We start from the raw sequence: 23,384 nt of genomic DNA on the forward strand, positions 1-23,384 counted from the left end.
ATATCTTTTGGCTTCTCATGGCAGGAAAAGCCCAGATGTGATTGCTGCCACTGAACGTTAACATGTTGGCTCACCCTCATGGCTTACTGGGACAGTTAATGGAGCTGAGCCATAGCTGATGAAGTTGGTTTGTCTGCTGTGAAAAGAGGTTTATTCAACTCAGATCTATACCAGTGCTCTCTTTTTCCCAAACCCGTGTGCCTCGCTGCGTAGAAATCATTTTCATGGGAGGCAAAATGAGGCCACTGCTGCCTGCTGCGACTGAGTGAAACTACATGGCCCACATCTGATCGGCCTCAGAGGGTCCATTCAGAACTGGTTTGAACGCTTCTGCCTGTGTGACCCGAGTTGTTCGGAGCACACTGAACCCTTAAACGAGGCTTCCTTTTAAATATGGCAGCAGTGCGATGCCTGCTCTGTCTTTGCTTTATGCAAGATTTGATTGGCTATATCGAAATAAGATCATGAAAGCCGATATATAACTTACTAATTGACAGACAAAAGATGCCTTTTCATGTCAGCTGGACTTTTAGGACACTCCAAAATGCTTCTGGGCCTTGAAGCACAACAGTGAACGACAACTACGCAACATAAAAGGCATGAAACAGCCCGTAAAGTTTAACTGTAAAAGCAGATGTTACATTTAATTCACACATTTTAAATGCAGGTTTTACAATCATTCTGAGTGTGTCAGAAACAAACTGGCTTTTCGCTTTCGCGCGGCGTCCCCGCTGTGGTCAGCGACCGCCAAGTGCTGTGTTCAAAAGGTGACACCTGCAATCGTACAGTCTAATGCAGAAAGCAACACAAATGAAATGTGTTTTTGAAATGAATCAACAAATGTCAACTGCCATGACTAATGAAAAAAGAACTTAACATTGAGTTCTGCTCGTCCACATGTTCCTCTGTGGTGGATCCACACTGGACAGATCTCCTGTTTATGGCCACGGGCTTCAGAAAAGCTCGTCAGAGTCCCTGATTTGCATTCGCTCAACTGATCAACGCTCTTAGGGACATGAAGCACTTCAGAGTTACAATGACTCGACACATAAGCAGCACTCAAAGGTAGTGCTGTCAGGATTTGAACAAAAAAGGTGCCACGAAAACTACGTGGAGCAACCAATCATCCTCAAGAAGACTTTAATCCTACTGGGCTACTAATGTATCAACATTAAGTGCGATCTTGAACCGTGTTCAAAATATTCTGATTTTTTACAATTGATTTGGGTTGATGAGTAGAAAAAAAAAAAATCACATCAAAAACTGATCTGGTTTTTGTTATTTTAAGATTGAAAGCGTGCCTTTGTGTGTGTGTGTGTGTGTGTGTGTGTGTGTGTGTGTGTGTGTGTTTGGCTCGGACGCTTTCCTGTTCAGGGAGGAACAACAACTTTCACAAAGTGTTAAAGACAAAGTTTGACATTTTAGGGAAATACACTCAATCGCTTTATTACCAGGAGTTAGACGAGAGAATCAATCCTACTCTATCAGGTAAATATGAAGCTAGAGCTAGCAGCTTCTTAGCTTAGCTTAGCATAAAGACTGGGAACATGGGGAAAGAGTTAGCATGGCTCTGTCCAGCTAACATCTGATATCTCATTTTGTTTAATTTGCGTGAAACCTCGTGGTGACAATAACACTTAAAAAATAATCTGACAGATTACCTCGTAAGACCACAACTTCTCATAATTACATGATATAACGTGTTAAGTCGTGAGTTTTAGAAGTACTACTCGCCTTTGGAGAGCCAAGCTAGCCGTTTCCAGTGTTAATACTGAGCTAACCTGTAGCTTCATCTTTAGCTTCAACAGAGTGCTACCAACCGTCATCCTCTAACTCTCAGCTGAACAGCGAATTACCGTATTTCCCATAAAACGGCAAACTATTTCTTTAAGCTTTCTTGGTCTGATAGAAGAAGAAAAAAAAAAAAGCGCTCAACTTTCACAAGCTCTTAACAAAAAACAATTAGGGAAAACTATATTGCACAATGTATGAAAAAAAAAAGGAAGAGCAAAACAAAAATACATGTTAATTTTTTTTGTCTGCTGCTACTCTGTACAGTTCTATATACTGTAGTTAGAAGTTCAGTCTGGCGTGTTGTGTTTATACAGTGAATATAAGAAAATCTAGTAATACTAAGGTGACGCTTCACAATGCAAGATCAGTGTTCCAGATGTTACTATGAACCTTAAAGACAGACGTCGCCAAAAAGAAGAAAAAAAAAACAAAACGGCCCCTTCTTCCTGATCCTGCTTTGCGAACACCTCATATGGTACATTGGTATATACACAAACACATATATATGACAACAGTAATATGTGCACACATACAGATTCTCTCCAGTCTCGAGGCACTCCCTATAGTTCAGTTAGGTGGTGTTAGTTGACAAAAATCTCAGTATTTTCAATCTGTCTATCTATCAGGATCATCTATGTGATTAAAAATAGCCATCCTTTGTAAATTCCCCGGAAGACGTCTTAAAAAGCGGCGTGTTGTCCATTCAAAAAAATAACTTTCCCTCTTTTGTCTAGTGTTTGGTGTTGGAGTCAAGTCGGTATGTGTCCCTCCTCTCCGGAGACAATCCTCACCAGTCTGTGAGACAAAAGTCTGCGTCCATACGTTCATCTTTGCTGCGAGGGTTTCCCCCGAAACTCCACCTGACGCTCTTTCACAGAGTCTGTCGAGATAAGGAGAAGTGCGACGAGGGACCTTCCCTGCCTTCTCCAAAATTTGAAAAACAAAAAAAGAGAGAGCAAAGAGACAGAAAAAAAAACAGGCTGTGTAATAGTGAGTCTGCAGGGGGCGGGGGTCAAAGGTCATATTTTCTCATCGGTCATCTCCAGGAACTGGGCGTACACATCTCTGGAACACTCCCCCTTCTGGTTGAACAGGAACTTGTAGTAGCTGCCGTCAGCACAGATGGCTGTGTGGTGGAGGGAGAGAAGGGGACACACTCCGTCAGCAAACTCCAGCCACACACAGAAAACCTGACAATTCTGTTATTCTACATCGTGGTTCGTGCTGCATCGATAAGGAGCAATCACATGGTCACATGACACATTTGGATTTGAAGGCCTTGACTGAGCCCTGCTGTACAGAGTCAGAGTCCCTTCATTAAATTCTGTCCTGAATTATTATGTGTAAGCAGAATATGAACGCTGTCTATGTTTGGTATCTAGGCTATGCTGTGCCCACTGATGGCCGTTTCCACTGTTGTCTGCTGGGCGACGAACACGGACATCATGTTCCTACATACCCAGAAGCTACCTCATGTAATAATTTCACCGTTTATCTTCTCTTCTTGTCTTACTGACCACTCAAAGCTCTTTCCAGCACAAGCTAGCATTCACACACTGTCATACACTGCCTGGCTCAGGTCAGTCAGCAATAAGATGAGTCCCTGGTGTGTCCTGAAAAGCTGCGTGTTCGGAATTGAACTCACCTATAACAGCATTGGGCTCTGTTCCAAAGGCACACACACAGGGAGAGCCTGAGGGCACCTGGAACTTGGAGAAGCTCCACTTGGAGCTGAAGTATTTGGGAAGAAAGCTGGCTGATGCCAAACTGCAGAGAGGAGGACATAGTCAATGACAACAGAGGGTTGGAACACACACACACACACAATTCACTTCACTTTACCGTAATCCAGATCGTGCTCTGAATTCATAGTTATGCAGTGGACAGATTGAATGTCACGTGGCTGGAAAACCATTGAAAGCCTTCAGCAGAGACTGACCTTGACTGTTTGTTCCTTTTGGGGTCCTCTGCAGCGAAGATGTGCACTGTGCCGTGGTCACTGGACACACAGATGAGGGACGCATCCTGGTTGAAATTGATGCTGAGAAAGACAGAGCAGACGGAAATGATGAGAACAAGAAAACTAGAAGCTCTCGAGAGCTCAGCCACGTGCTAATAAACCCACTCAGGTCAACACTGGGACACAAGATGCATTAGTTTTTCATGAGGTCATGCTGTGGTGACAAAGCGTCATCCACACTCTCACTCGGCTCACCAGTAAATGTTGGCTGTCTGAGAGCCTCGTCTGAGCTCCTGTATGAGCTGACCTGCAGACGTGTCGAAGATTCTAATAAGAGTCCCCTGTTGGAAACACAACATGGATGAGTCTCAAGTCAGCAACAACACAAACAAACAGCACAACAAGTGTTGCCACATTGTTTTCTTTCCTACGGTTCGCTTACTTTCTCTGATGCAGTAGCTATTCTCGTGCCCTGCAGATTTAGAGCGATGCAGCACAGCGCCCCCTCATGGGCGGGGATGTCAACTGGGGGCTTCTCGGTGTTGGCCAGGTCCACTATCTGCACGTGGCCTGAGTGAGTCCCAGGGAACGCCAGCAGAGAGTTGTTGCTGTTGGGACACAGCACGCACAGACCTGAGGAGAAAGAGGGAGAAGGCTGGTTATCGTGTAAAGCTGTGCCGTGTTTATACCGACTCTTTTTAATGGCTGCAGAATTGTTGAAAAGAACGAATACAAAACTAATCCCTCTTAGAGGAGCGTGGTGGTGTTTGTGTCTGCCTGTGTTTTCTTATTCTGCATGTTTTTTTGGGATGTTTCTGGGCATCAAACTTTGGGCAGTGGGCGTGTAGCTCCCAGCCAATAACCGAGCGCAACTTCGAATGTTGTGTTTACAAACCACAACCGACAAATCCCACTCATTTTGCTTTCAAGAGACTGTGTAGAGCAGAGCGGGCTGATTTACAGCCTGAGAGCGGACAAACCTTTGGGGTTGTAGCAGGTCTCAAACACATGCAGCTGATGGGGGTTGTGGGTAAAGGTGAAGACTTTGATCATCGAGTCCAGGACCACCACGATCCTAAGAACAAAGCAGAACAAACACACAGGCTAAAGTTTAAGCTAAAGAAATCTCCTCTACAGCTGATTATGAATAACAGAATCAATTCCAGAGATAGCAGTACCATGCTAAAAACCTGCACGGCTGCTTCATTATCCCAGCACTGCCGTGTGATATAACTGAGAAATGTTTTTGAAGGAGAGATGTATGCCTAAACAATATGGTTGTGCCAAAAGAGGAACCTCAACTCTACTAACTAATACATTACACAACACTTATTCTGCAACCGTCACACATAATGAAATAAATGACACCAAGAAAATGACTGAAGACACTGCCTGAAGTGATGAACCGGCTTTTAAAAGCTTTTAGTGATGGATGTTTTCACCTGTCACGCCGCAGCTTCACTGCTTTGACTTCTGTTGAGAACTCAATCTCAATAACTGTCTTCTTCTTCAAGTCATCCCAGATCATCACTGTAGCACAAACAAACAAAAAAGAAACAAACAAAATAATAAAATAAAAAAGCCTACATGAATAAAATGAGCCAAGTGTGACACTTTACAGAGCTTTGTGCAAGGTTCAGCAAGTTCAATCCAGACTTTTTAATAGCACACAGAAGGAAATTAAACAGGGTTTCTGCAGGTTTCACCAGTTCAATTTCAGACTTTTAAAGACCAACGTGAGTGCAATTTAAGACATACAGGCAAAAAGAAAAAATATATATATACATACATATATATATTATGAAGGATCTGAAGCAAAATCAGAGCATGAAGAGTGCAGAGCAGCTCTAATGTCGGCGTCAATCTAAACACTATCCACATGGCGCTTACCGGAGCTGCACGATCATAGCAGCCAAAGCATGAAAACCAGAGGGGATGAAATATTTTTCAGTACTTCTCAGTCGTATACAATACATAATTCCACATAAAATGGACAGATGGATGACCAAATAGTGATTGAAGTGTTTGCTAAAATGAACTCTTGCTCATTATGAGTTAATGAGCATCTTAGCTACTGTAGCTAACAGTAGTGAGTCCTTGCTGCAGGTCTGATGCTGCTGACTGAAACTCCACAAAAAGGATTGAACAGCCTCCTGCAGCACAACCCACTGTCACAACAATCCCACTTTTAGTTTTTAAGTGTATAACGTCTCCAAAAGATCCGTAATCACATACATTTAATAAGTAACGTTACAACCCATGGCAGGCAAAAGAAAACATTTCACTTTCTATGGCCTTGTTGAGGAAACTGCTTTTTAGAACCTGCAGACACCCTGAAAATGGAACCACAAGCCATCACTTGATGGAACAGAGGCCGAGCGGAAGTCCAGTCCAAACAACACTGCTGATGTCGGAAACAAATTCAATCCATTAACATCGCTCAGTTAAGAAGACAAGACATACCTTTGTTGGTTGGGTACTTGGGTTTCTTTCCTCCTCCCACCAGTGCTAAATAGTTACACCTAAACAGCATCTCGACGTGGCCAACCCCGCCCTCCAGGAACTCTGCAAGGCAACGTCATCCGTAGTGAACATCAAGAATAACTGTGGTTATAATGTCTGTAAGAGGAAGCTGCAGACCTTATCATCACAGCTCGCTGTAAACTGTGCACTGCTTCTTAGTCTTACTGCTTACTCATCTCTGATGGCTCAGCTCTTCACAACAGACCACAATGACAAGAAATTCTCTGCATTCCACACAATGAGACTGCCCCCCCCACCCCCACCCCCACCCCAGTGCACAGCACACATGACATCAGCAGGACAGAGAACTGCTACGTGCTGTAAAGAATAGAATAAAGATGACGAAAGACCACTCTTGGAGCTGTGAACAAATCCATGGTCAGCTCCTGGCCCACTACAGTTTAATCCAATGAGTTAGAGAAGTGACTCTGGAGCAAGTCATGTGAAGAGTCACATTTTCAGCCACGCTTGGGGGAAACTTCCTCTTATATCCCTCCATATTTAAGTAGCTGCAATTCTGATGCAATACTTTGCTCCTGCAGCAGAATTGGCTGGTTTGACTTTTTCTGCACTCATAAGCTAAACAGCTTTGCACGAGGACTTCAAATCAGCCTCCTCCTCTAACACTCCGATTCCTCTATTATTAGTTTGCAATGGAAATTTTTTCCAAACAGTTGCCTGGAAAGTAATAAATAATTTGTCATTTAGCTTATACAACACACAATCCATGTTTTTTATTGCATATATTTAAACATAAACATAAGCAAATTAAGTGCAGTGCATTAAAACAAAGTTATGCCTTCACTCTAAATCCCTGCTCCTGTCCTTCTGTCATTATTCAACAAATAATTATTGTTGTGATCTACCTTCACACAGGCTTCTATGAATGAAGGCGTAACTGACAAATTCAGCTGATTAACACATCTTCATTATACCTTTTGAACACTAATATCTTCAGTATCAATATGTTGCAATTTGGCACACTGTTCGGTGAAAATGCTTGACAAACTTGAACAATTATTTTCCATCATAATTGTAATCTGTAGAGCTTGTTACCTTGTTTCTCCTTCTCCTTAAGAGGATCTGTGTTGTAGACACGAAATCCATTTTCCATTCCACAGGCAAAGCATCCTGGAGAGACACATAAAGATTTAACAGCTATCAGAAATTGATCACTAATTAAAACTACATTAATCAACAGTTGTTGTCATGTCAGGGGCTTTTCATGATTATCTTTCAGGGTGGAATCACCCCAACCCCCCCAACATTTACAGTATTGACAGCAGATATAATGATGTCACTGGGGAGCTCTTTCAGTTGGACCAAGTGGTCAAACACAGTGATAAAAGAGCAGAAAGCCAATACAGCGGTGACACACAGCATGGGACACATGATCAACCTGTGGTGGAATTCATATAAAACTGGCACATCCTAGGTTAACATATGACGACAGTGATGTTGGGTGCCAAAGCTAGTTCTTTAAGGGGTCATTTGAGGTCTTTGATCATTTTACCGTTGCTTTACCGTTCATGATACACTGACTTTACCTTCAACAAAGGTGGATGGTACCAGTAATTTCATTCAATGATGTGAATTTTAAGTTCGATCACTCGTGAGGAATACTTTAACTTTACGGCCTGCGTGTGTGGGTGGGGAGCGAAGAAAAAATGACCAGTAAAATTGAACATTGACATACTCCAATGTACAATCTACAAAAAATGCCCTTACTTCTGAAAAGTGGAGTCCCCGAAAAGGACTGGAGTGGGTAACAACATAACAAGAGCACAATAATGTAGCAATAACTGTCAAATTTAGCTTAGCAAACTGTTACCTAGCTAACGCTAGCGTCGCAGTAGTAAGGCTAACCAAGACACGGCTCGCATAATGATCGATGGAAATTCAGCTAACGTTAGCTTCAAAGTTAACTTAACCGATATCAGTTGCTGCCTACACACTGTGCTTATTTGAGCGCTTAAACTAAAACTGCATGTCTGTGTCTATCTTAACAACCGTTGTAACGTTGACCTAACATAAGTTGGTTAGCTGACAACAAAAACGCTAAGGTAATGTTAGCTTTAGCTGGCTAGCTCAGGAAGCTAGCCAGTTAAAGCTAACACTAACTAAAGGTTCGGTACTTTGACGTAACGCTAGGTAACAGCGTAGCACTATTATCGTTTGATAATTTCAAGCCTAGAAAATATGAAGCTGTTGTTGTTAGACAATGTTATGGTTGATTTATGTTCTGGGAAGACATTAGTTTGGCGATGTTAGCTTAGCATTCACGACGCTGCCAATTTCCACTTGGGAAAAAATATGACAACGCCGCTTCTTACCATGATCCTGGTTAAATCCAGCATAAAGGAGCCCGTTGCCGTGAGGATTAGACGGTAGTAAATTCATTATTTTGACAGAACAACCGAATGCCAAATAACGCTAACAAGTTAATCCAACAGCTGGTGCTCGAGTAGCTACCCGGCTACCATCCCTCTGGAGTCTGCTGGGCAGAAAGAAGGAAAACAACTGAGGCTGGTTCCTGCTTGGAGAGAGCTGTCACCAGTCAAGATCAAAGGGAGTTTTCATTTAACTTCGTTTACGATTTTGAGTAAATATTTCACAGTAAAATAATTTCATTATTATTTTCACCAGTGGTTTTAACTAGAAGTTAACATCTCAATGCTTGTGAGACAAGCGCTGATCAAAGAAGCATTTTAATCACGAAAGTACGACTTCAGACGCCGTTATCTATTATTTGATTACAGAGCCGGAGGTGGCTGTTGACATAGCGTATCACGACCAGTCACGCTAACATGCACTACATGTAACTCGTCTGGTAGCTCAAAATATGTGATAAACCATATGCATCTACGAGGTATTGTATTTGTTGAGACAATGTCACAAGTACAGCTATCTAGCCCCAGTGGCCTAATGGATAAGGCACTGGCCTCCTAAGCCAGGGATTGTGGGTTCGAGTCCCATCTGGGGTGAAATTGTTTTGACTCGTTGATTCAAAGCTTCGGTGGAATAGCACGAAACTATAGTTGTTGTTATAATCTATACAGCGCGAAGTAAAAATAGACGTTTCTTCAAGTGAGCAGTCAACTAGGCTATGAGCACTTTGTCCTCTTGGTGCTGCAATCTAACTTTCCATAACCATTAATGTCACTGATTCTCAAGGTCTAAAGATAAAACTAATATATATGAAATTAAAAAAAGCAGTATAATAAAATGAATACCAATCAGTTGAGTCACTGATATATGGTAGTTTTCTGATGCCCTGTGGGATGCTGTACTGATATACTATGGATGTTTTCAAAATCTACCAATTGTCCTCTAAAAATCTGCAAAATGGCTGGATACAATGAATTTATAAAAGTAGGTTATAAAGCGTGTTTTGAATATTAAAGCTTTGCACCTGTTTCACTATGCTTTCAGACATATACTGTTATGTTATGGATGGTTACAAATGACAGCTTCATTCTATTCCAAGTGCTACAGTCAGCCACGAGGAACACCAGGACCCTGACACTGAAGCAGCTACAGTGGGGGAAAGAAGTGTTCAACACAGCAAACTTTTGTTCATTAAATTTTTTTCCTATGCAGCTATTTGCATGAAACTCAGTAAAACTACACAAGAAATCATAAATCCATATAATATGTTTCAGATTGCAGAGATGTTGGAACAGCCCAGTTAAGCACCAGACTTAAACTCCGTAGAACACATGAGGAAGGAACTGCAGATCAAGATTCACCAGTGGGCACCCCCCTCCCTGAATGTGAAAGATTTAAAGACTCTCTGGGGAAGAGTAGGCCAAAAAAAAAAATCCCACCGACACTGGGACAGTAGTTTCTTCATACAAGCAAATACTTCTCAAAGTATTCAGTCAGTTACCATGTTCTAATTTTTTTTTTTTTTTCTTGTTATTCCACTTTGTCGCTATAGACTGGAATGTCCCAGTTTATTTATCTGTGTAGTTTTGAGTTGATACCCATGTCTGGTCTCAGTTTCATGCAAGTAGATGCACTGAAAACAATTTATGTTTAATGAAAAAATTATTGACATGTTGATCACATACTTCCCTCACTGTACATGCAGTTCAGCCATTATTCATCTATCCAAACCTCACATTCAATGTCTTTCATTGTTTGCTGATCATGAGACAATTGCATGAGACATGTCTGCCCTTTTAGACCAAAAATCCCATTAGATGTACTTCCCATAAAACAGTATCTATTCAGTGCTTACCATAGGAACAGCTTAGCTCTCTCCCTGCACGGAATCCAGCCCAAAATGACGTTCAAGCAAATCAAATGCTCAAAATGTCATGACTGACCTCACTCTTGAGTAAATCAAGACACTTAGAATCAAATGTTTAATTTATTCAAGAAAAAGAAATAAATTCCCAAAGGAACCAAGGTTTATATCATTTATACATACAAATCTTATGTAGAACTACAGCAAACGTTTCTGTAAAAAACAAAAGTTACATTTTTTTATAATGCATTACATACAATAACACAGTTCAACAACTCAAGCTCTGACAGCCTCAGAGGTGTTTTAAGGAAAATGTCCTTCAACATCCACACTGCTACAGTGTCCACGAGCAAGATCAGATTCGTTGTGTTCGCGTCTACATCTGACGCTGCCCTCTGAGCTCCTTCGATAGCGGATCATTGAACATGGCATCCCCACAGGAATTGAGCATCATGTTAACCTTAACTATGCATGAACAAGTCTCCTGTGTCTTTTTAAGCCATGCAAGCTAGAAAAGCCCTTGCTACATATCGCACAAACATACGGTCTCTCCCCCGTGTGGGTTCGCATGTGTAAGGTTAGAAAGCAGGACTGGACGAAACCCTTTTCACAGATGTTGCACTTAAACGGTCTTTCTCCAGTATGGTACCTCCTGTGTATCTTTAACTCTGCAGCCGATCTGAAAGACTTACCACAGTCGTCGCACTTGAAAGGCCTTTCGCCCGTGTGGATCAAAGTGTGCCTCACTAAAGCGTCCTTGCCAAAGAATCCTTTTCCACAGTGCTCACACGGGAAGCGCAGCCCTTTGTGATGGAAATTGTCGTGTTTCAGAAGGCATCTTCTGGAAGTGAAGGTCTTGTCGCACTGGCTGCAGGGGAAGTTCGGCGTGGGTTTCTCGGTCACAGGTTCACCCGAGTGATGCACGCGCTCCACGTGCCGCGTCAGCGTGACGCCATGCCGGAATTTCTTGCCGCACTCCCAGCAGAGGAACGGATATGCTTTAGTGTGCTTCTTCTGGTGCTCCACAAGGTCGGAGTACGATCTGAATCTTTTACTGCAGTGAGGGCACTGAAATGGTTGGTAGCCGGTGTGTTTCCACTCATGTCTGATGAAACGCTTCAAACTGGCAAAAGTGGTTTGACAGTGGGTGCAAGTAAAAGGCTCGGTGGGATTATGGACGTCGATGTAGTGCTTATGGAGAGCCTTGAACACGGGGAAGTTCTCCTCACACTGGTTGCACTGAAATGGAGTGTGGGATTCTTTGTGCATTGCCAGTGCCTCCGGGTCGCGCACCAGCTTCATGCACACTTCGCAGTAGAGCGGGTTGTGAGTCTGTTTGTGGGAATCCAATGTGGATTTGTACTTGAATGCCTTGTCGCATTCGTCACACCTGAAACAGTGCTTAACATCCTCCGGCTTCTCTGGATCCACCTGCTGCTCGTTGTAGCAAATGTTTCTTAAATGGAACCGAAAAGTTTGTTTGCACTTAAACTCGGCGCTGCAGTGAGGACAGTAGAACGGGCCTTCTATCACACTTTTGTTCCCCTCAGGGCTTTTCTGTCCCGAATCTTTGGAAGACCTCCTCTCTGCAGAGGGCAAATAATCGGGGTCCTGGCACGTGTTGTCTGACGGCTGCTCGTCATTGACGGCCTCACCAAGAGCCCCGCTGGATGACTGTTCCCCCTCCTCTGCTTCAGTCTCTTGCTCCTGTGCTTTCCTTCCAGCCTTTGCTTTTGTCAGATTTGGACATCTGTGTTGTTGCAAGTAACGCAGGCTCTTATAAAACCTCTTACAGTCAGGACAAGAATAGGGCAGCTCCTCTGAGTGTCGATTCATGTGACGCTCTAAGAACTTGGCACGACTCACCACCTTGCCGCACACTTTGCATGTTCTCTCGTCCAAGTCGTTACTTTTGGTTGAACCCTGGGATCTGGCGAACTTTTTAGGGCTACTGTTCGTGGTATTACTGCCTTGTTTCTTTCCTGATTTCCTCCACTGCGACAGATACCGTTTCATTTTGAGTCCTCGGTTCTTTCGCACTGGTCTTGTCCACAAGACGTCAAAGTCCGGGTCTTCCTGTTTGCCCCTCGCTCTACTTTGCACCTCAAAGTCTTCATCTGCAGGACGTTTTCTTTTCCTCCCACGTCTATTTGGCTTCTTCTCCACACCATCAAGGACAGTCACCTGGCCGTCCTCCCCGATGATCAGAGTTCCCGATTGGTCGCCTTGGTGATCGTCTGCCATTTCACCCTCACTCGCTTCTGTGCCTTCGGCGGGATCTGTGACCACCACAGTATCCATTTCTGCTTTCACCTCACTGCCGAGACCAAACCACTGGTTTGGCACACACTGTTCAGAGTTCCCACTTCCCTCCATATAAACCTCTTTGTTCTCAGATTCCACTTCCATCTCTGTGCAGACTGTATACACGAGGCCGCTCTCTGTGTCCGTCTCCGTTTGTTCATTGACAATCACAACTCTTTCCACTGGAGGGAGACACAGAGCTGACAAGATGCCGCTGTCAACAACGTAAGATTCTGAAAAGAGGGATCATAAGAACCGTTAAATTGACAAAGAAAACTACTCAACTGTGCTATTGTTTTGATTATCTATTATATTCTGTGAACAGGTCGTTGACATTCTGAGAAGCTCACCTGTGTCCTCTAACTGGCTGAGGTCTTTCTGAGTGCCCAGCAAAGTTTTGAGCTCCTGGGGTTGAGCGAAAGTCTCCATGCACTCATTCAAAACAGACGAGGCGTCGCTGAGCAGAGATGCAATCTGACCAAAAAAAAAAAGGAAAACTGATGTGAGGCAACAGCACTGAATTCTCCTCATAGGTGATCTCCATTATATACACAAATGCATATGAAGCAAAAGAAAAAAACATCTGACAATTTTTACAACACTGCAATGACTGTCAAACTTAACCTGTGCTTGTGACAATCAGATACAAAAACAAAAGCAATAAAAACCTTCGTAAACAAAGTGAAATCCCATCCCTCCCCTGTGAAGCTAAACGTCTTTAGTGTAGGAGCATAAAACACTCAAATCAAAATATGCTGTGCATGATAATGTATTTTTGAACTGACACAAAAGTCTACCTGTTGGAGAGTTTGGGTGGGAAGAAGCTTTTCAAGTCTGGACAGAAACAGCCACATCAGAGTCTGGATTGCTTTATCATATGTGGGGCCAAAGTCTCCTGGGAAAACATCCTGGAAACAAGTCATAAAAACCGTGAATTCTCGAGTACAGGACAAAAAAGGGTGCGTCATAAAATAAAGAATTCCCAGTAAAATATCCACATCACCAAAATGTACCTGGAAAAAGTTTCTTCTCTCTTCAGGATCCCTCAGCAGATTTTGGACAAGGCCCATGAAATGTGAGTCAGATACCTCTTGTTCTGCATTATCAGTCTGCGAGGAAAACATGGTTGAAAATGATAGATGTCACTTCAGAGAACTGTAATGTCAAAATATGAGCCCTGGAACTTCTTGTTTTAAATTAATAAATATAATTATAATAACTCCAGATTCATTCTGGCATGTTGGTTCAGACTCACTTCGACGTTCCACAGAGATCTGAGATTCTGCATTCGGTCAAGATGTGGCTGAATAATCTGGAGGTCAGCAGTCTCCTCAGAGCGACACAACTCCAGGATCAGCTGCAATCACAGGACAGCAGTAATTATAAACAAATGATCCCGAGAACAAAAAACTACCCCAAACTGCTCATCTGCCCGCTGTTCTGTTTACATTCACACTGGGTCTAAACCATCTGCAAAGTACCAAACCTCCTGACTGACACCTTGTTTAGACACAGATTGTAATGAATGGGATTACAATCTAAATGTACAATCTAAATGTTGATTCAAATGGTGGCAGATTTGCTTACAGTCGTAGATGTTTGAGGAGGGTGGTGTGAGACCCGACCCAGAAAAAGTGACTACGATAGAAAATTTCCTGCAGCCTCAAAAAGTATTGGAGCTCAAGCAGTTTTTCTTGGAATGGTCAACCACATGGCCAAAATCAACGGGATAACGCAGAGTTCAAAATGATCATCAACCACAAACCCCTGGTACATTTAACAAACAATAGACTTTGATAATGTCTCAGTAAGATGCGGGAGGCTGCTGATAAGACTCATGCACTTAAATGCAGAGACTGAAAATGCACCAGGAAAGATATTATCAGTAACTGATGCTCCTCACAGGGGCCCTGTGCAAAGTTCTGACATGTCAATCGATGACATGGCTGCACATATAGACAGAGTCACGAGCCACGTCCCAGCTATACCACAGGAGGATACAAGAGGTCAGAGACCATACAGCCATAGACCCCCAGCTAGTCCAGGTACTGAGGAAGATCATCCAGGCAGGCTGGCCATCTTATGAACAGAAAATACTTCAGACAGTCAGGGGATTTTTCAAGGTGAGAAGAGAGTTGACAGAGGTAGATGGTTTAGCAGTTAGGGGTAACTGCATTGCGATTCCTACCTCTTTGAGATCAGAGATAACAGAAAGGATTCAAAATGGTCACCAAAAGTTAGTGAAATGCGGTATGGGAGCCAACTCAGTCAGTGTGGTGGCCAAGAATTTGATATGACAAAGCAACAAAAGTAACTCAGTGCAAGTTTTGCAGAGAGAACAGAAGTGTGCAGAGGAAAGAGCCACTAATGCCAACTGTGTTACCTTCCAGGCTATGGCAAAAAGTAGGTGCAGATCTGTTTGAGTACACAAAGCCTGGTAGTGTCAGACTCCAGGTACTTTGAGATCCTACAGCTATGAGTGGCAACCAGTAGTTAGATCATAGAAAACCTTTGCAATGTATGGTATTCAAGAAAAGATAATAAGCGATAAGTGACCTCCACTAGTTCAGACAGTTCAGTGATAAATACGATTTTATCATGTAACATCTAGTCTGCCTTATGTCCAAAGTAATGGACAGACGGAGAGGGCTATAGAAGGTAGCAAGAGGGATTCTTTGCCAGGAAGATCCCCTCCTGGTTCTGAAGGTAGACAGGGCCACAACCACTTCTTCTACCAGAGTCAGTCTCACAGAGCTGCTGATGGGTTGGAAAACCCTGACAACATTATCCACCCTGTCTGAGAACTTAGACCCATACTGGCCAGACAAGAAGAAATCAAGCAAGCAGATGCAGCTGCCAAGCAGAGACTAGCATACCTCTACAACCACAGGAACAAGCTTTTGGTCATAATCAGTGTCAAACTGTATCATATAAACTGCTGCATCAAGATGAATATGTGGCGATATGTAGCTGTAAATACAGAAAAGTCTATGAGAGTGGAGACACGTCATCAGCTCATATCATCCATCTGTGCCAAGCTTATGTTTGGAAAATGCAGCAAAAAAAATTTGGCCATATTTGGCCGACACATGAGTACCATGAATTTCTTTATCGTTTTGCCTCCAATCTTTTGGTTTTATGTGTCTGCCTTGAATTCTGATTGGTCAGTTTGTGGGTGAGACTAAGGGTTTCAACTGTTGTTTTGATGGTTGTGTGATGTTTACATACCCCTCTTGCCTACCAGTTACTACAGCTATGCACTAATATTTCTGCAAAAATCTATCATATTGATTTACGGTTCAGTGGTTTTGAAAAACAAGAACTTCAACTCTTCCTCACCCGTGCTCTGAGACCCAAAATGAGTTCAGCCCGCTGTCTCGTGGAGAGAAGTTGAGGCACAATCTCTGTAACCATAAATACAAACTCCTCAAGCAGCCCATAATCTGACACAATTTTCTGCTCCACTGTCTGCCAGATGGCTGCAGAGACCAGCCGAATCGGTGGGACCAGGAGTCGCAGGGCAGAGAGGGGAAGAGAGTGACCTGCAAACAGGGAAATATACTTCTTTAAAAATGTTGGAAAAGCTGACACAGTAACACATTCAAATTACATTTCAAAGGTCATTTTTGAAAGCTGTGAACATCACAAACAAAACAAATACAGCTCCACAATTCAAATGTTCAGCAGCAGAATCAGTTTGCGGAGTTCACGCCAGTAGGAGATGCAAAAAATATACCCATCATCACATACAACTGTAACGTAAAGCTCGGGTCTGGCGTATTTGTTGATTAATTGAACCAACCAAGAATTCCGTTTATTAGCTGACTTTGTTTTTCCTGTCCAATCTTTGGTGCGGCAACCATAAATCCATAACCTGATGACAAAGCTGTGTTGTCAGGTAATGTTACAGTGAGGTTTTTTGTTTGTTTGAAAACTCAGCAAAACACTGATGGTAAACTCTGGTGAGGCGGATGAGTCTACTTTTATTTCTATGATAAGAGCTCAACGTATGTAAATACGCTAACGTAATATGTCAACATGCTAATACATCATAAACAGTGGCACAACTGCATTTTTCAGATATTTGCAAACACCCACCACGAAGTTATATCTGTTAACACAACTGTTGCGGGGTTGTGGCCGTTCTTTAGAAAGCAGCAGTCACTTAAACAATTGATTTAGTTTTCAGCCGGTTCAGCTAGCGTTAGCTAAGTTAGCACAACGCATAGCTTAGCGTTAGCACGTATCCCAAATCTGCCTCTTAATGTATCTTATGCCACTAAGCTAGCGAACTGTTTCCACTGTAGAGAGAACAGCTGGATACCAATTCAAGTCAACATTTGATTCAAATGCGTTACGTGGGGTTTCTTTTAGTTAAAAAACCCGACTATTTCCTGGCAAAGTTAGCAATGGCATTCCCGCGCGCGGGCAGCATTGCGGCCTAGCTAAACAAATCTCTCGGTAGCAGTTTCTACTCACCAGGCAACTGAGAAATACCTCCGTCCATCTTCTATATTCACTGCAGTCACATTACACTTAGAAAAGGGATATCCGTCGTTTGACCGAAGTCAAACAAAGTATTTTTACGTAGGCTGTTTCTTAGATCTTTCTTCGTCACTCAGGCGATCTCTATGCGTCAACGGTTGCTTTGCGTTCCGCCCGGAATAACAATCCGACGGGAGGCAGCAGGCTTTGATGAGTTCCGCTTGTGTTCCTCTTTCTCCCTCTGCCTCTGTCATATACGATAACGTTAACCTGCTTTTTCTAAATCGTGTGAATAAAAACTTTTAGTTTTCCACTCACATTTGCTAAGTGTTGGATTAAATTGTTGTGTTGAGAATTTAATTAAACTGAAACTTTTTTATGCACTGCCTAATCAAGCTGAAAGGAATTATCCAAGAATATGACCAACTCCAAACAATTTATCCTGCTGTGAAAATAAATCCACACACTGGCTGCTGAAGTATCTCTTCACGCTTGGGCTTTCTCAGCTTTTTTTATTCTTATTTTTTCTTTTCTTTTTTTTCTTTTTTTTTTTTTTACAACATTGTGAATGCACGAAGGATTTCTTCACACTGAAAATCAAATAAAAAATACTTAAATGTCGAAGCAAATCAAACTGTTAGAAATTGACTACAAATATAAAACAGACTCTTTGAAGCCAGCTTGTAGGCAGCTCTGGAGGTGAGCCATATACTTTCCAATTTTTGTTCTCATTAGATATTGAAGTGTATTTTCACACATCACTGAAAACAAATTACGGTCGTATTCTGTGACAAGTGACTCTCTGCTTGTGATTTTGGCTGTTCAACTGATCATTCCTGCCATGTCGGGCTTACTGTGTTACAGATGTGTGCACCAGTTTTTTGTGTCTTTGCATGCTGTAGCGCTTGAGGAAAGCCTTGCCACAGAAATGGCAAACAAACGGCTTCTTTCCTGAGTGTATTTTCGCATGCGCGTTGAGAACACACATTTTTATGAAGCCCCTGCCACAGACATCACATTTATACGGCCTCTCTGTCGTGTGGTGCATCAGGACATGCCTCTTCACTTCTGTAGTTGACCTGAAGTCCTTGTCGCACTCCGGCACGGTGCATTTGAAAGGTCTCTCTCCTGTATGGATTAATTTGTGTCTCGCGATGGTTGACGCCGAGACCATCTTTCCACAGAATGGGCACGGGTGGCGGAACAATTCATTCAAGTGTTTGCTCCTCTGGTGCTTTTTCAGGGCTCCTTTCTCTTTAAAGGACTTCTCACACTGGGAGCAAGAATGCTTCTTCTCATTTCGAGACTCACTATGGATCAAATTCAAGTGCCGCAGCAGGTTAGACTTCTGGGAGAAAGTCTTGCCGCACTCTGCGCACAGGTAGGGCTTCTCTCTGGTGTGGACTCTCTCGTGGGAAAGGAGATCTCCGTCGGTTCTGAATCTCAAGCCGCACAGGGCGCACTGGAACGGCAGGTGGCCCGTGTGTTTCCACTCGTGCATGATTAAAACGCGCAGCCTGGAGAACGTCTTCGGACAGTGGTTGCATTTGAAGGGCCTGCTGATTTTGTGGATGTTTTCGCAATGCTTGAGCAAGGGCTTAAAAAGGGTGAAGGTCTCATCACAGCGGTTGCACTGAAACAGGGTGTGAGAAGCCTTGTGCCTCGCCAGCGTCGCCGTGTCTCGCAACACCTTCCTGCACACGCTGCAGTAGAGCTCGTTGTGGGTCAGTTTGTGCCTCTCCAGGGAAACTTTGTACCTGAACGCCTCTTTGCATTTGTCACACTTGTACAGATTCTGAGCTTGGTCCGGCTTCTCCGGGTCCACCTGCTGCTGGACGTGCTCAAAGCAGGTTCGGTTCAAGTGCAGCTTAAAAGATGACAGGAGTTTAAACCTGCTGTCGCATCGAGGGCAGGCGTAGTCGCCGCTGGGAAAGTGGGTTTTCATGTGAGTTCTCAAGCTTGTTTGGATGTGCTCCTTGCAGAAAAAGCATTGGACTTTGCGAGTCTTTTTCGGAGTGCTCGCTTTGATGTCCGAAAAGCCCCGCTTTCCTCTGGCGGCGAGTACATTCTTCGGACTCATGAACAAAGGGTCCTCATTTGAGCAGCTAGACGATGAATCATCCTCCAGAAAGCTCCTGACAGACGTCACAACAGAACACTCCTCGTCTGAGTAGTCGGACCATGAATCAACCGCACTGGGGCTACCACTAGTCGTCTTGTGGCAAGAGTCCTCATCTGAGTAGTAAGACCATGAGTCCTCTTCACTGAAATCACTGACAGGAGCCCTATAGGAGTCTTTGATGAAGCCGTTCGAACCCTCATTGTCAGCAGCCTCTGAAAGCGCCCTATTGGACGGTTTCGTTTTCCGAGAGGCTGGCTTACAGGCGTGGAGGGCCTCTTCACGACGACCTCTTTTCTCTTCTAGAAGTATCTTCTTCAGCCTCAGGCCTCTGTTTGGTCTCACGGGTCGAGAGTGCAAAGACAGCGGCACGTCCAGTCTTTTCAGCTGAACGCAGCATTGTTTAAGACGATGCGACATGTCCTCCGCTCCACTCTGCAGTAGGCCTGCATTCTCTTCATGTCTTGTAATATCACCCAAAAGCACCGCTGTTCCATTTTCCCCAGGAGTCCAATCAGTTTCATCAACCTCTATCTCCGCTGGCTGATCTCCTGTGACCGTCTCTGTTTTTGATTCATTCTCCACATCTGACATAAGTGACAGCGCAGTGGTCAAGATGTCGGCTTGGGGTTGTGTTTTATCTGTCTCAGTTCTTTCCACAGAGGGAAGTTTGAGAGCTGAGATAATGCAGGAACTGTCCAAGGAACCATCTGACAAGAGAAAAAAACACTGCTGTAGAGTCGTGAAAAAGACTAAACCTTGACACCTGCTGTTTAACAGCATGTTATATAAACATGTTAGTTATTGAAGGGAGCTATAGTAACTATAGAGGCTTGCCATTGTGATCCAGTTGACTGAGGTCTTTTTGATACTGCAGCAGGGTTTTGAGCTCCTCACGCTGAGACACGGAGCCCACACACTCCTCCAGGCCTGAGGACACCTCACCCAGCATAGAGGCAACCTGAGGAAAGAAAGAAATGTACCGATAACAAAAAACAGCAAAATTCAGAGGGAGACTAAAGTGACGTCAAAATGACCTGACGTCTTTGTAGCATCCTATGTCTGACTCTTCACCTGTTGGAAGGTTGGGAGAGGAAGGAACTTTTCAAGCCTGGACAGAAACGTCCACACCAAGGAGCGAAGTGCTTCATCATACGAGGGACCGAACTCTTCAGGGAAAATGGTCTGAAAGTATATGATATTCAGTTTTTACAAACAACTGAGAACTACGATGACTGAACTCATTACAGAATCAAGATTTCATAAGATGCAAGGGAAGGAGTCTGACGTCAGCATAGAGACACACAAACATTCACATTCATTTGATATAAATTAGAGTTATGCAAGTCTCACTTCATGTTCATCTGGATGACCCGTCAGCTGTCAAGAGGAACAATGAAACCATTCTTCAAGGTGCAACAACAACACTGACCTGAAAGTAGCATTCCCTGTCATCAGGATTTTTCAGCAAGTTCTTAACTAGATCCACAAATTCTGAGTGGGGAACCTCCATATTTCCATCACCGACCTGCATAACATGACATGAGCATTATAAAGAACTGAGCAGAATACACCCACCATTGGCAAGTATGAAAGTATTTTTAAAGAGAACGTAAAACTCACCTCCATCTCCCACTCCTCGATGAGCACTTGCACTCGGTCCAGGTGTGGCTGAATGAGCTGAAAGTCAGCCGTGGCTTCAAACTGACATAACTCCAGAATGAGCTAAAACGACAAAGCGACGGCGTTTCAGAGCTCCAGCGGCAGAAAACACTTCCTTCAAACCTCCAGCACAATACGCTGCAACAGTTTACATGTTGGTTTCATCAGAATTCCTCCATTTATGTCTCTTTATTAAACCAGTGACACATTCTTGTTGAATTTCAAAATACATTCACAGTCACAGCAGCTACTACTGATAATGGACTACTGCTCCTCCTCACCCGTGCTCTGAGGCCCAGGATGAGTTGGGCCCTTTGGCGAGCAGTGAGAAGCTCTGGCACGATGTCTGTAACCATGGAGACAAACTCCTCAAGCATCCCATAATCGGCCACAACTTTCTGCTGGACGGTCTGCCAGATCACCGCTGAGACCAGCCGAACTGGAGGGACCAGGAGTCGCAGAGCGGAGAGGGGAAGAGGGCCACCTGAATGTTAACAGAAGGGAGGTTTTTTATTTTTTACACCCAAAATTGTCTTGATTTACTTTTACTTGTTTTTTGTTGTTGTTTCTTGTTTTAAATGTTATCAGAAAATCTCATTCAAAATCCCACTGACATTTGTTACAGTGCTCATGACTAAAGATGCAGCCTTGGCACAGAGCCGGTCTCAGCTGTGATGACGGTGTTTGGATGAACAGTGAAACCTCTTGATGGTTGTTTCTTTTTAACACTGCAGTGATTTTAATACATTTTTCTAACAGTTCTTTCAGTGATATGTTAGAACTTCTGTCAGTGCTTCAACTTCAGAAGATGACACCTGACAGGAACATGTGATTACAAGCGGACAGCTCTACGCACAGGTTCAGTGAACACACCACAGAGGCTCTTAAAACTTTCCAACGCTGCCACCGTAAGCTAAGCTAAACATGTTATCTGCCCAGGGGGGAGAATGGAGGTAATGCTAGCGTTCCTCTCCAGTTCACATTGTGGGTCAACAATAACGCAAGTTATCGGGCGGGCTGGCTAAAAATGCCTCCGTTGTATGAATATTTACACGGAGAAGCAGTGAATTCATTCCTCCCTAAGAATGAGTGAAGTGGTTCAACAGTTAGTTAAACTTCACTGCTTCCAACTGTAGCACGAGAGAGATTACTCACAAATCCCCTTTGAAGTGTTTTCCTCCATCCTGTTTATCCACTGTGCTCAACTACAGTTATATACAGGACATGTTCATCACTATTTTCTTCTTCTGCTTCTTTTTCTTCTTCTTCTTTCTTGCGTATTTTAGCTGACTGCAATACAAAATTTTAGGTGCGTAGCGACACCTACCGCACCAGAGGCGTACAGCAGGGTGTAGAATAGAATCTAGTTTACATTAGTCTACGAAAAAAAAAAAAAAATCATTCTATAATACAATCCGGTGTGTTTTAAGAAGTCTATTACCCGTCTCAGTGTTTCCTCTTCATATCCTGATAACAGTTGGGTCCAGTTGGGTCTGTTCGACAGATACAAAGATTGGTCCGACAGTGTTTTTGTTCCGGGTTTCCCCGATCGACGCTTCTCATGTCATGTAAACTTTTAGACAATCCAGCCCCGACCAACCCATCTGAGCATCTAACAATAAACTATACGTATATAGTTTTTAAAGCTGTGTCTCATCATATATTGTGGACAGTAAGGACAACAGGCACATGTTTGCATGAGCCCTGCATGCTGTTGTACCGACTCTATACCAACTGGGTTAAAATCAGTGGGACAGAGTGCAGGGCATGACTAATCATTTGCAGTGAGATTAAACATGACGTGTGTGTGTTTTGCACAATAAATTAAAAAAAAAAAAAAAAAAATCTTCATTAAAACACCTGTGTAAAATTGATTTAAAGAAAAAACATGCATACGTCTTCATTTCATAGATAGGTGTGTTCATGTTGTGATTTAATGTGTGTGAATTAAAATACTTCATGTGTGAGATATTCATCCAGTCATTCATTCACAGGGATTCATGCATCCAGCTGACAGAATGTGAAAGTGGGACACTCTGAACACCCTGAAGGTGGAAAGTTTGTCTGCGCTCACTGAAAATCCAGTTTAGGTTTAGTTTAAAACCAGTTTGGAAATAAATATTCAACTGACACAAGTGTGCTGTGGAAGCCTCCAGCGCACAGACAATGACAACTGACTTTTCAGTCAAGCAGGAGACTTCTGGTGTCCAACAGTTCAATTTTGGAAATGAAAAATAATTGCTAGTTCACAGATTCGGGAATTTTAAATAGATTTTGACAAGGTA

General features: G+C 43.2%; 3 protein-coding genes and 1 non-coding gene across 4 annotated transcripts; 1 reads left to right on the forward strand and 3 right to left on the reverse strand.

Moving 5' to 3' along the window:
• Positions 1-612: 612 nt before the first annotated feature.
• On the reverse strand, positions 613-8,799 carry wdr45b (WD repeat domain 45B). The gene is made up of 10 exons (XM_076759592.1): positions 8,611-8,799; positions 7,334-7,408; positions 6,218-6,319; positions 5,197-5,284; positions 4,735-4,829; positions 4,197-4,387; positions 4,010-4,095; positions 3,734-3,835; positions 3,440-3,561; positions 613-2,920 (listed from the first exon to the last, which is right to left on the reverse strand). The coding sequence occupies exons 1-10, from the start codon at positions 8,675-8,677 to the stop codon at positions 2,814-2,816; spliced, it is 1,035 nt and encodes a 344-aa protein (XP_076615707.1). The 5' UTR covers positions 8,678-8,799; the 3' UTR covers positions 613-2,813.
• Positions 8,800-9,188: 389 nt separating this feature from the next.
• Positions 9,189-9,261, forward strand: trnar-ccu (transfer RNA arginine (anticodon CCU)). Its single transcript has one exon. It is a non-coding gene; the product is annotated as a tRNA-Arg (tRNA).
• Positions 9,262-10,639: 1,378 nt separating this feature from the next.
• Positions 10,640-17,502, reverse strand: LOC143339181 (uncharacterized). The gene is made up of 7 exons (XM_076760271.1): positions 17,313-17,502; positions 16,173-16,375; positions 14,089-14,190; positions 13,847-13,942; positions 13,631-13,741; positions 13,184-13,307; positions 10,640-13,066 (listed from the first exon to the last, which is right to left on the reverse strand). Exons 1-7 carry the CDS (start codon positions 17,338-17,340, stop codon positions 10,995-10,997), a joined length of 2,736 nt encoding a protein of 911 aa, XP_076616386.1. The 5' UTR covers positions 17,341-17,502; the 3' UTR covers positions 10,640-10,994.
• A 372-nt stretch (positions 17,503-17,874) lies between these two features.
• Positions 17,875-22,348, reverse strand: LOC143339182 (uncharacterized). Its single transcript, XM_076760272.1, has 7 exons — positions 22,255-22,348; positions 21,381-21,583; positions 21,061-21,162; positions 20,870-20,965; positions 20,512-20,622; positions 20,275-20,398; positions 17,875-20,147 (listed from the first exon to the last, which is right to left on the reverse strand). The coding sequence occupies exons 1-7, from the start codon at positions 22,280-22,282 to the stop codon at positions 18,169-18,171; spliced, it is 2,643 nt and encodes an 880-aa protein (XP_076616387.1). The 5' UTR covers positions 22,283-22,348; the 3' UTR covers positions 17,875-18,168.
• Positions 22,349-23,384: the final 1,036 nt, after the last annotated feature.

The sequence above is a fragment of the Chaetodon auriga genome, chromosome 20, assembly GCF_051107435.1.
Source record: "Chaetodon auriga isolate fChaAug3 chromosome 20, fChaAug3.hap1, whole genome shotgun sequence".
Lineage (NCBI taxonomy): Eukaryota > Metazoa > Chordata > Actinopteri > Chaetodontiformes > Chaetodontidae > Chaetodon > Chaetodon auriga.

What these genes read in the sequence shown, in the direction of transcription:
- wdr45b (XM_076759592.1), bottom strand. Translation starts at nt 8,677, where the DNA reads ATGAATTTACTACCGTCTAATCCTCACGGCAACGGGCTCCTTTATGCT. An exon ending in AAAAGGAACAAACAGTCAAG is followed by an intron (nt 3,562 to 3,733) that starts GTCAGTCTCTGC and finishes TCCTCTCTGCAG; the next exon opens with TTTGGCATCAGCCAGCTTTC. An exon ending in AGAGCCCAATGCTGTTATAG is followed by an intron (nt 2,921 to 3,439) that starts GTGAGTTCAATT and finishes TCCACCACACAG; the next exon opens with CCATCTGTGCTGACGGCAGC.
- LOC143339181 (XM_076760271.1), bottom strand. Translation starts at nt 17,340, where the DNA reads ATGGACGGAGGTATTTCTCAGTTGCCTG. An exon ending in GATCTCTGTGGAACGTCGAA is followed by an intron (nt 13,943 to 14,088) that starts GTGAGTCTGAAC and finishes TTTTCCTCGCAG; the next exon opens with ACTGATAATGCAGAACAAGA. An exon ending in AGAGAAGAAACTTTTTCCAG is followed by an intron (nt 13,742 to 13,846) that starts GTACATTTTGGT and finishes ACTTGTTTCCAG; the next exon opens with GATGTTTTCCCAGGAGACTT.
- LOC143339182 (XM_076760272.1), bottom strand. Translation starts at nt 22,282, where the DNA reads ATGGAGGAAAACACTTCAAAGGGGATTT. An exon ending in TCGAGGAGTGGGAGATGGAG is followed by an intron (nt 20,966 to 21,060) that starts GTGAGTTTTACG and finishes CATGTTATGCAG; the next exon opens with GTCGGTGATGGAAATATGGA. An exon ending in CAGTCAACTGGATCACAATG is followed by an intron (nt 20,148 to 20,274) that starts GCAAGCCTCTAT and finishes TTCTCTTGTCAG; the next exon opens with ATGGTTCCTTGGACAGTTCC.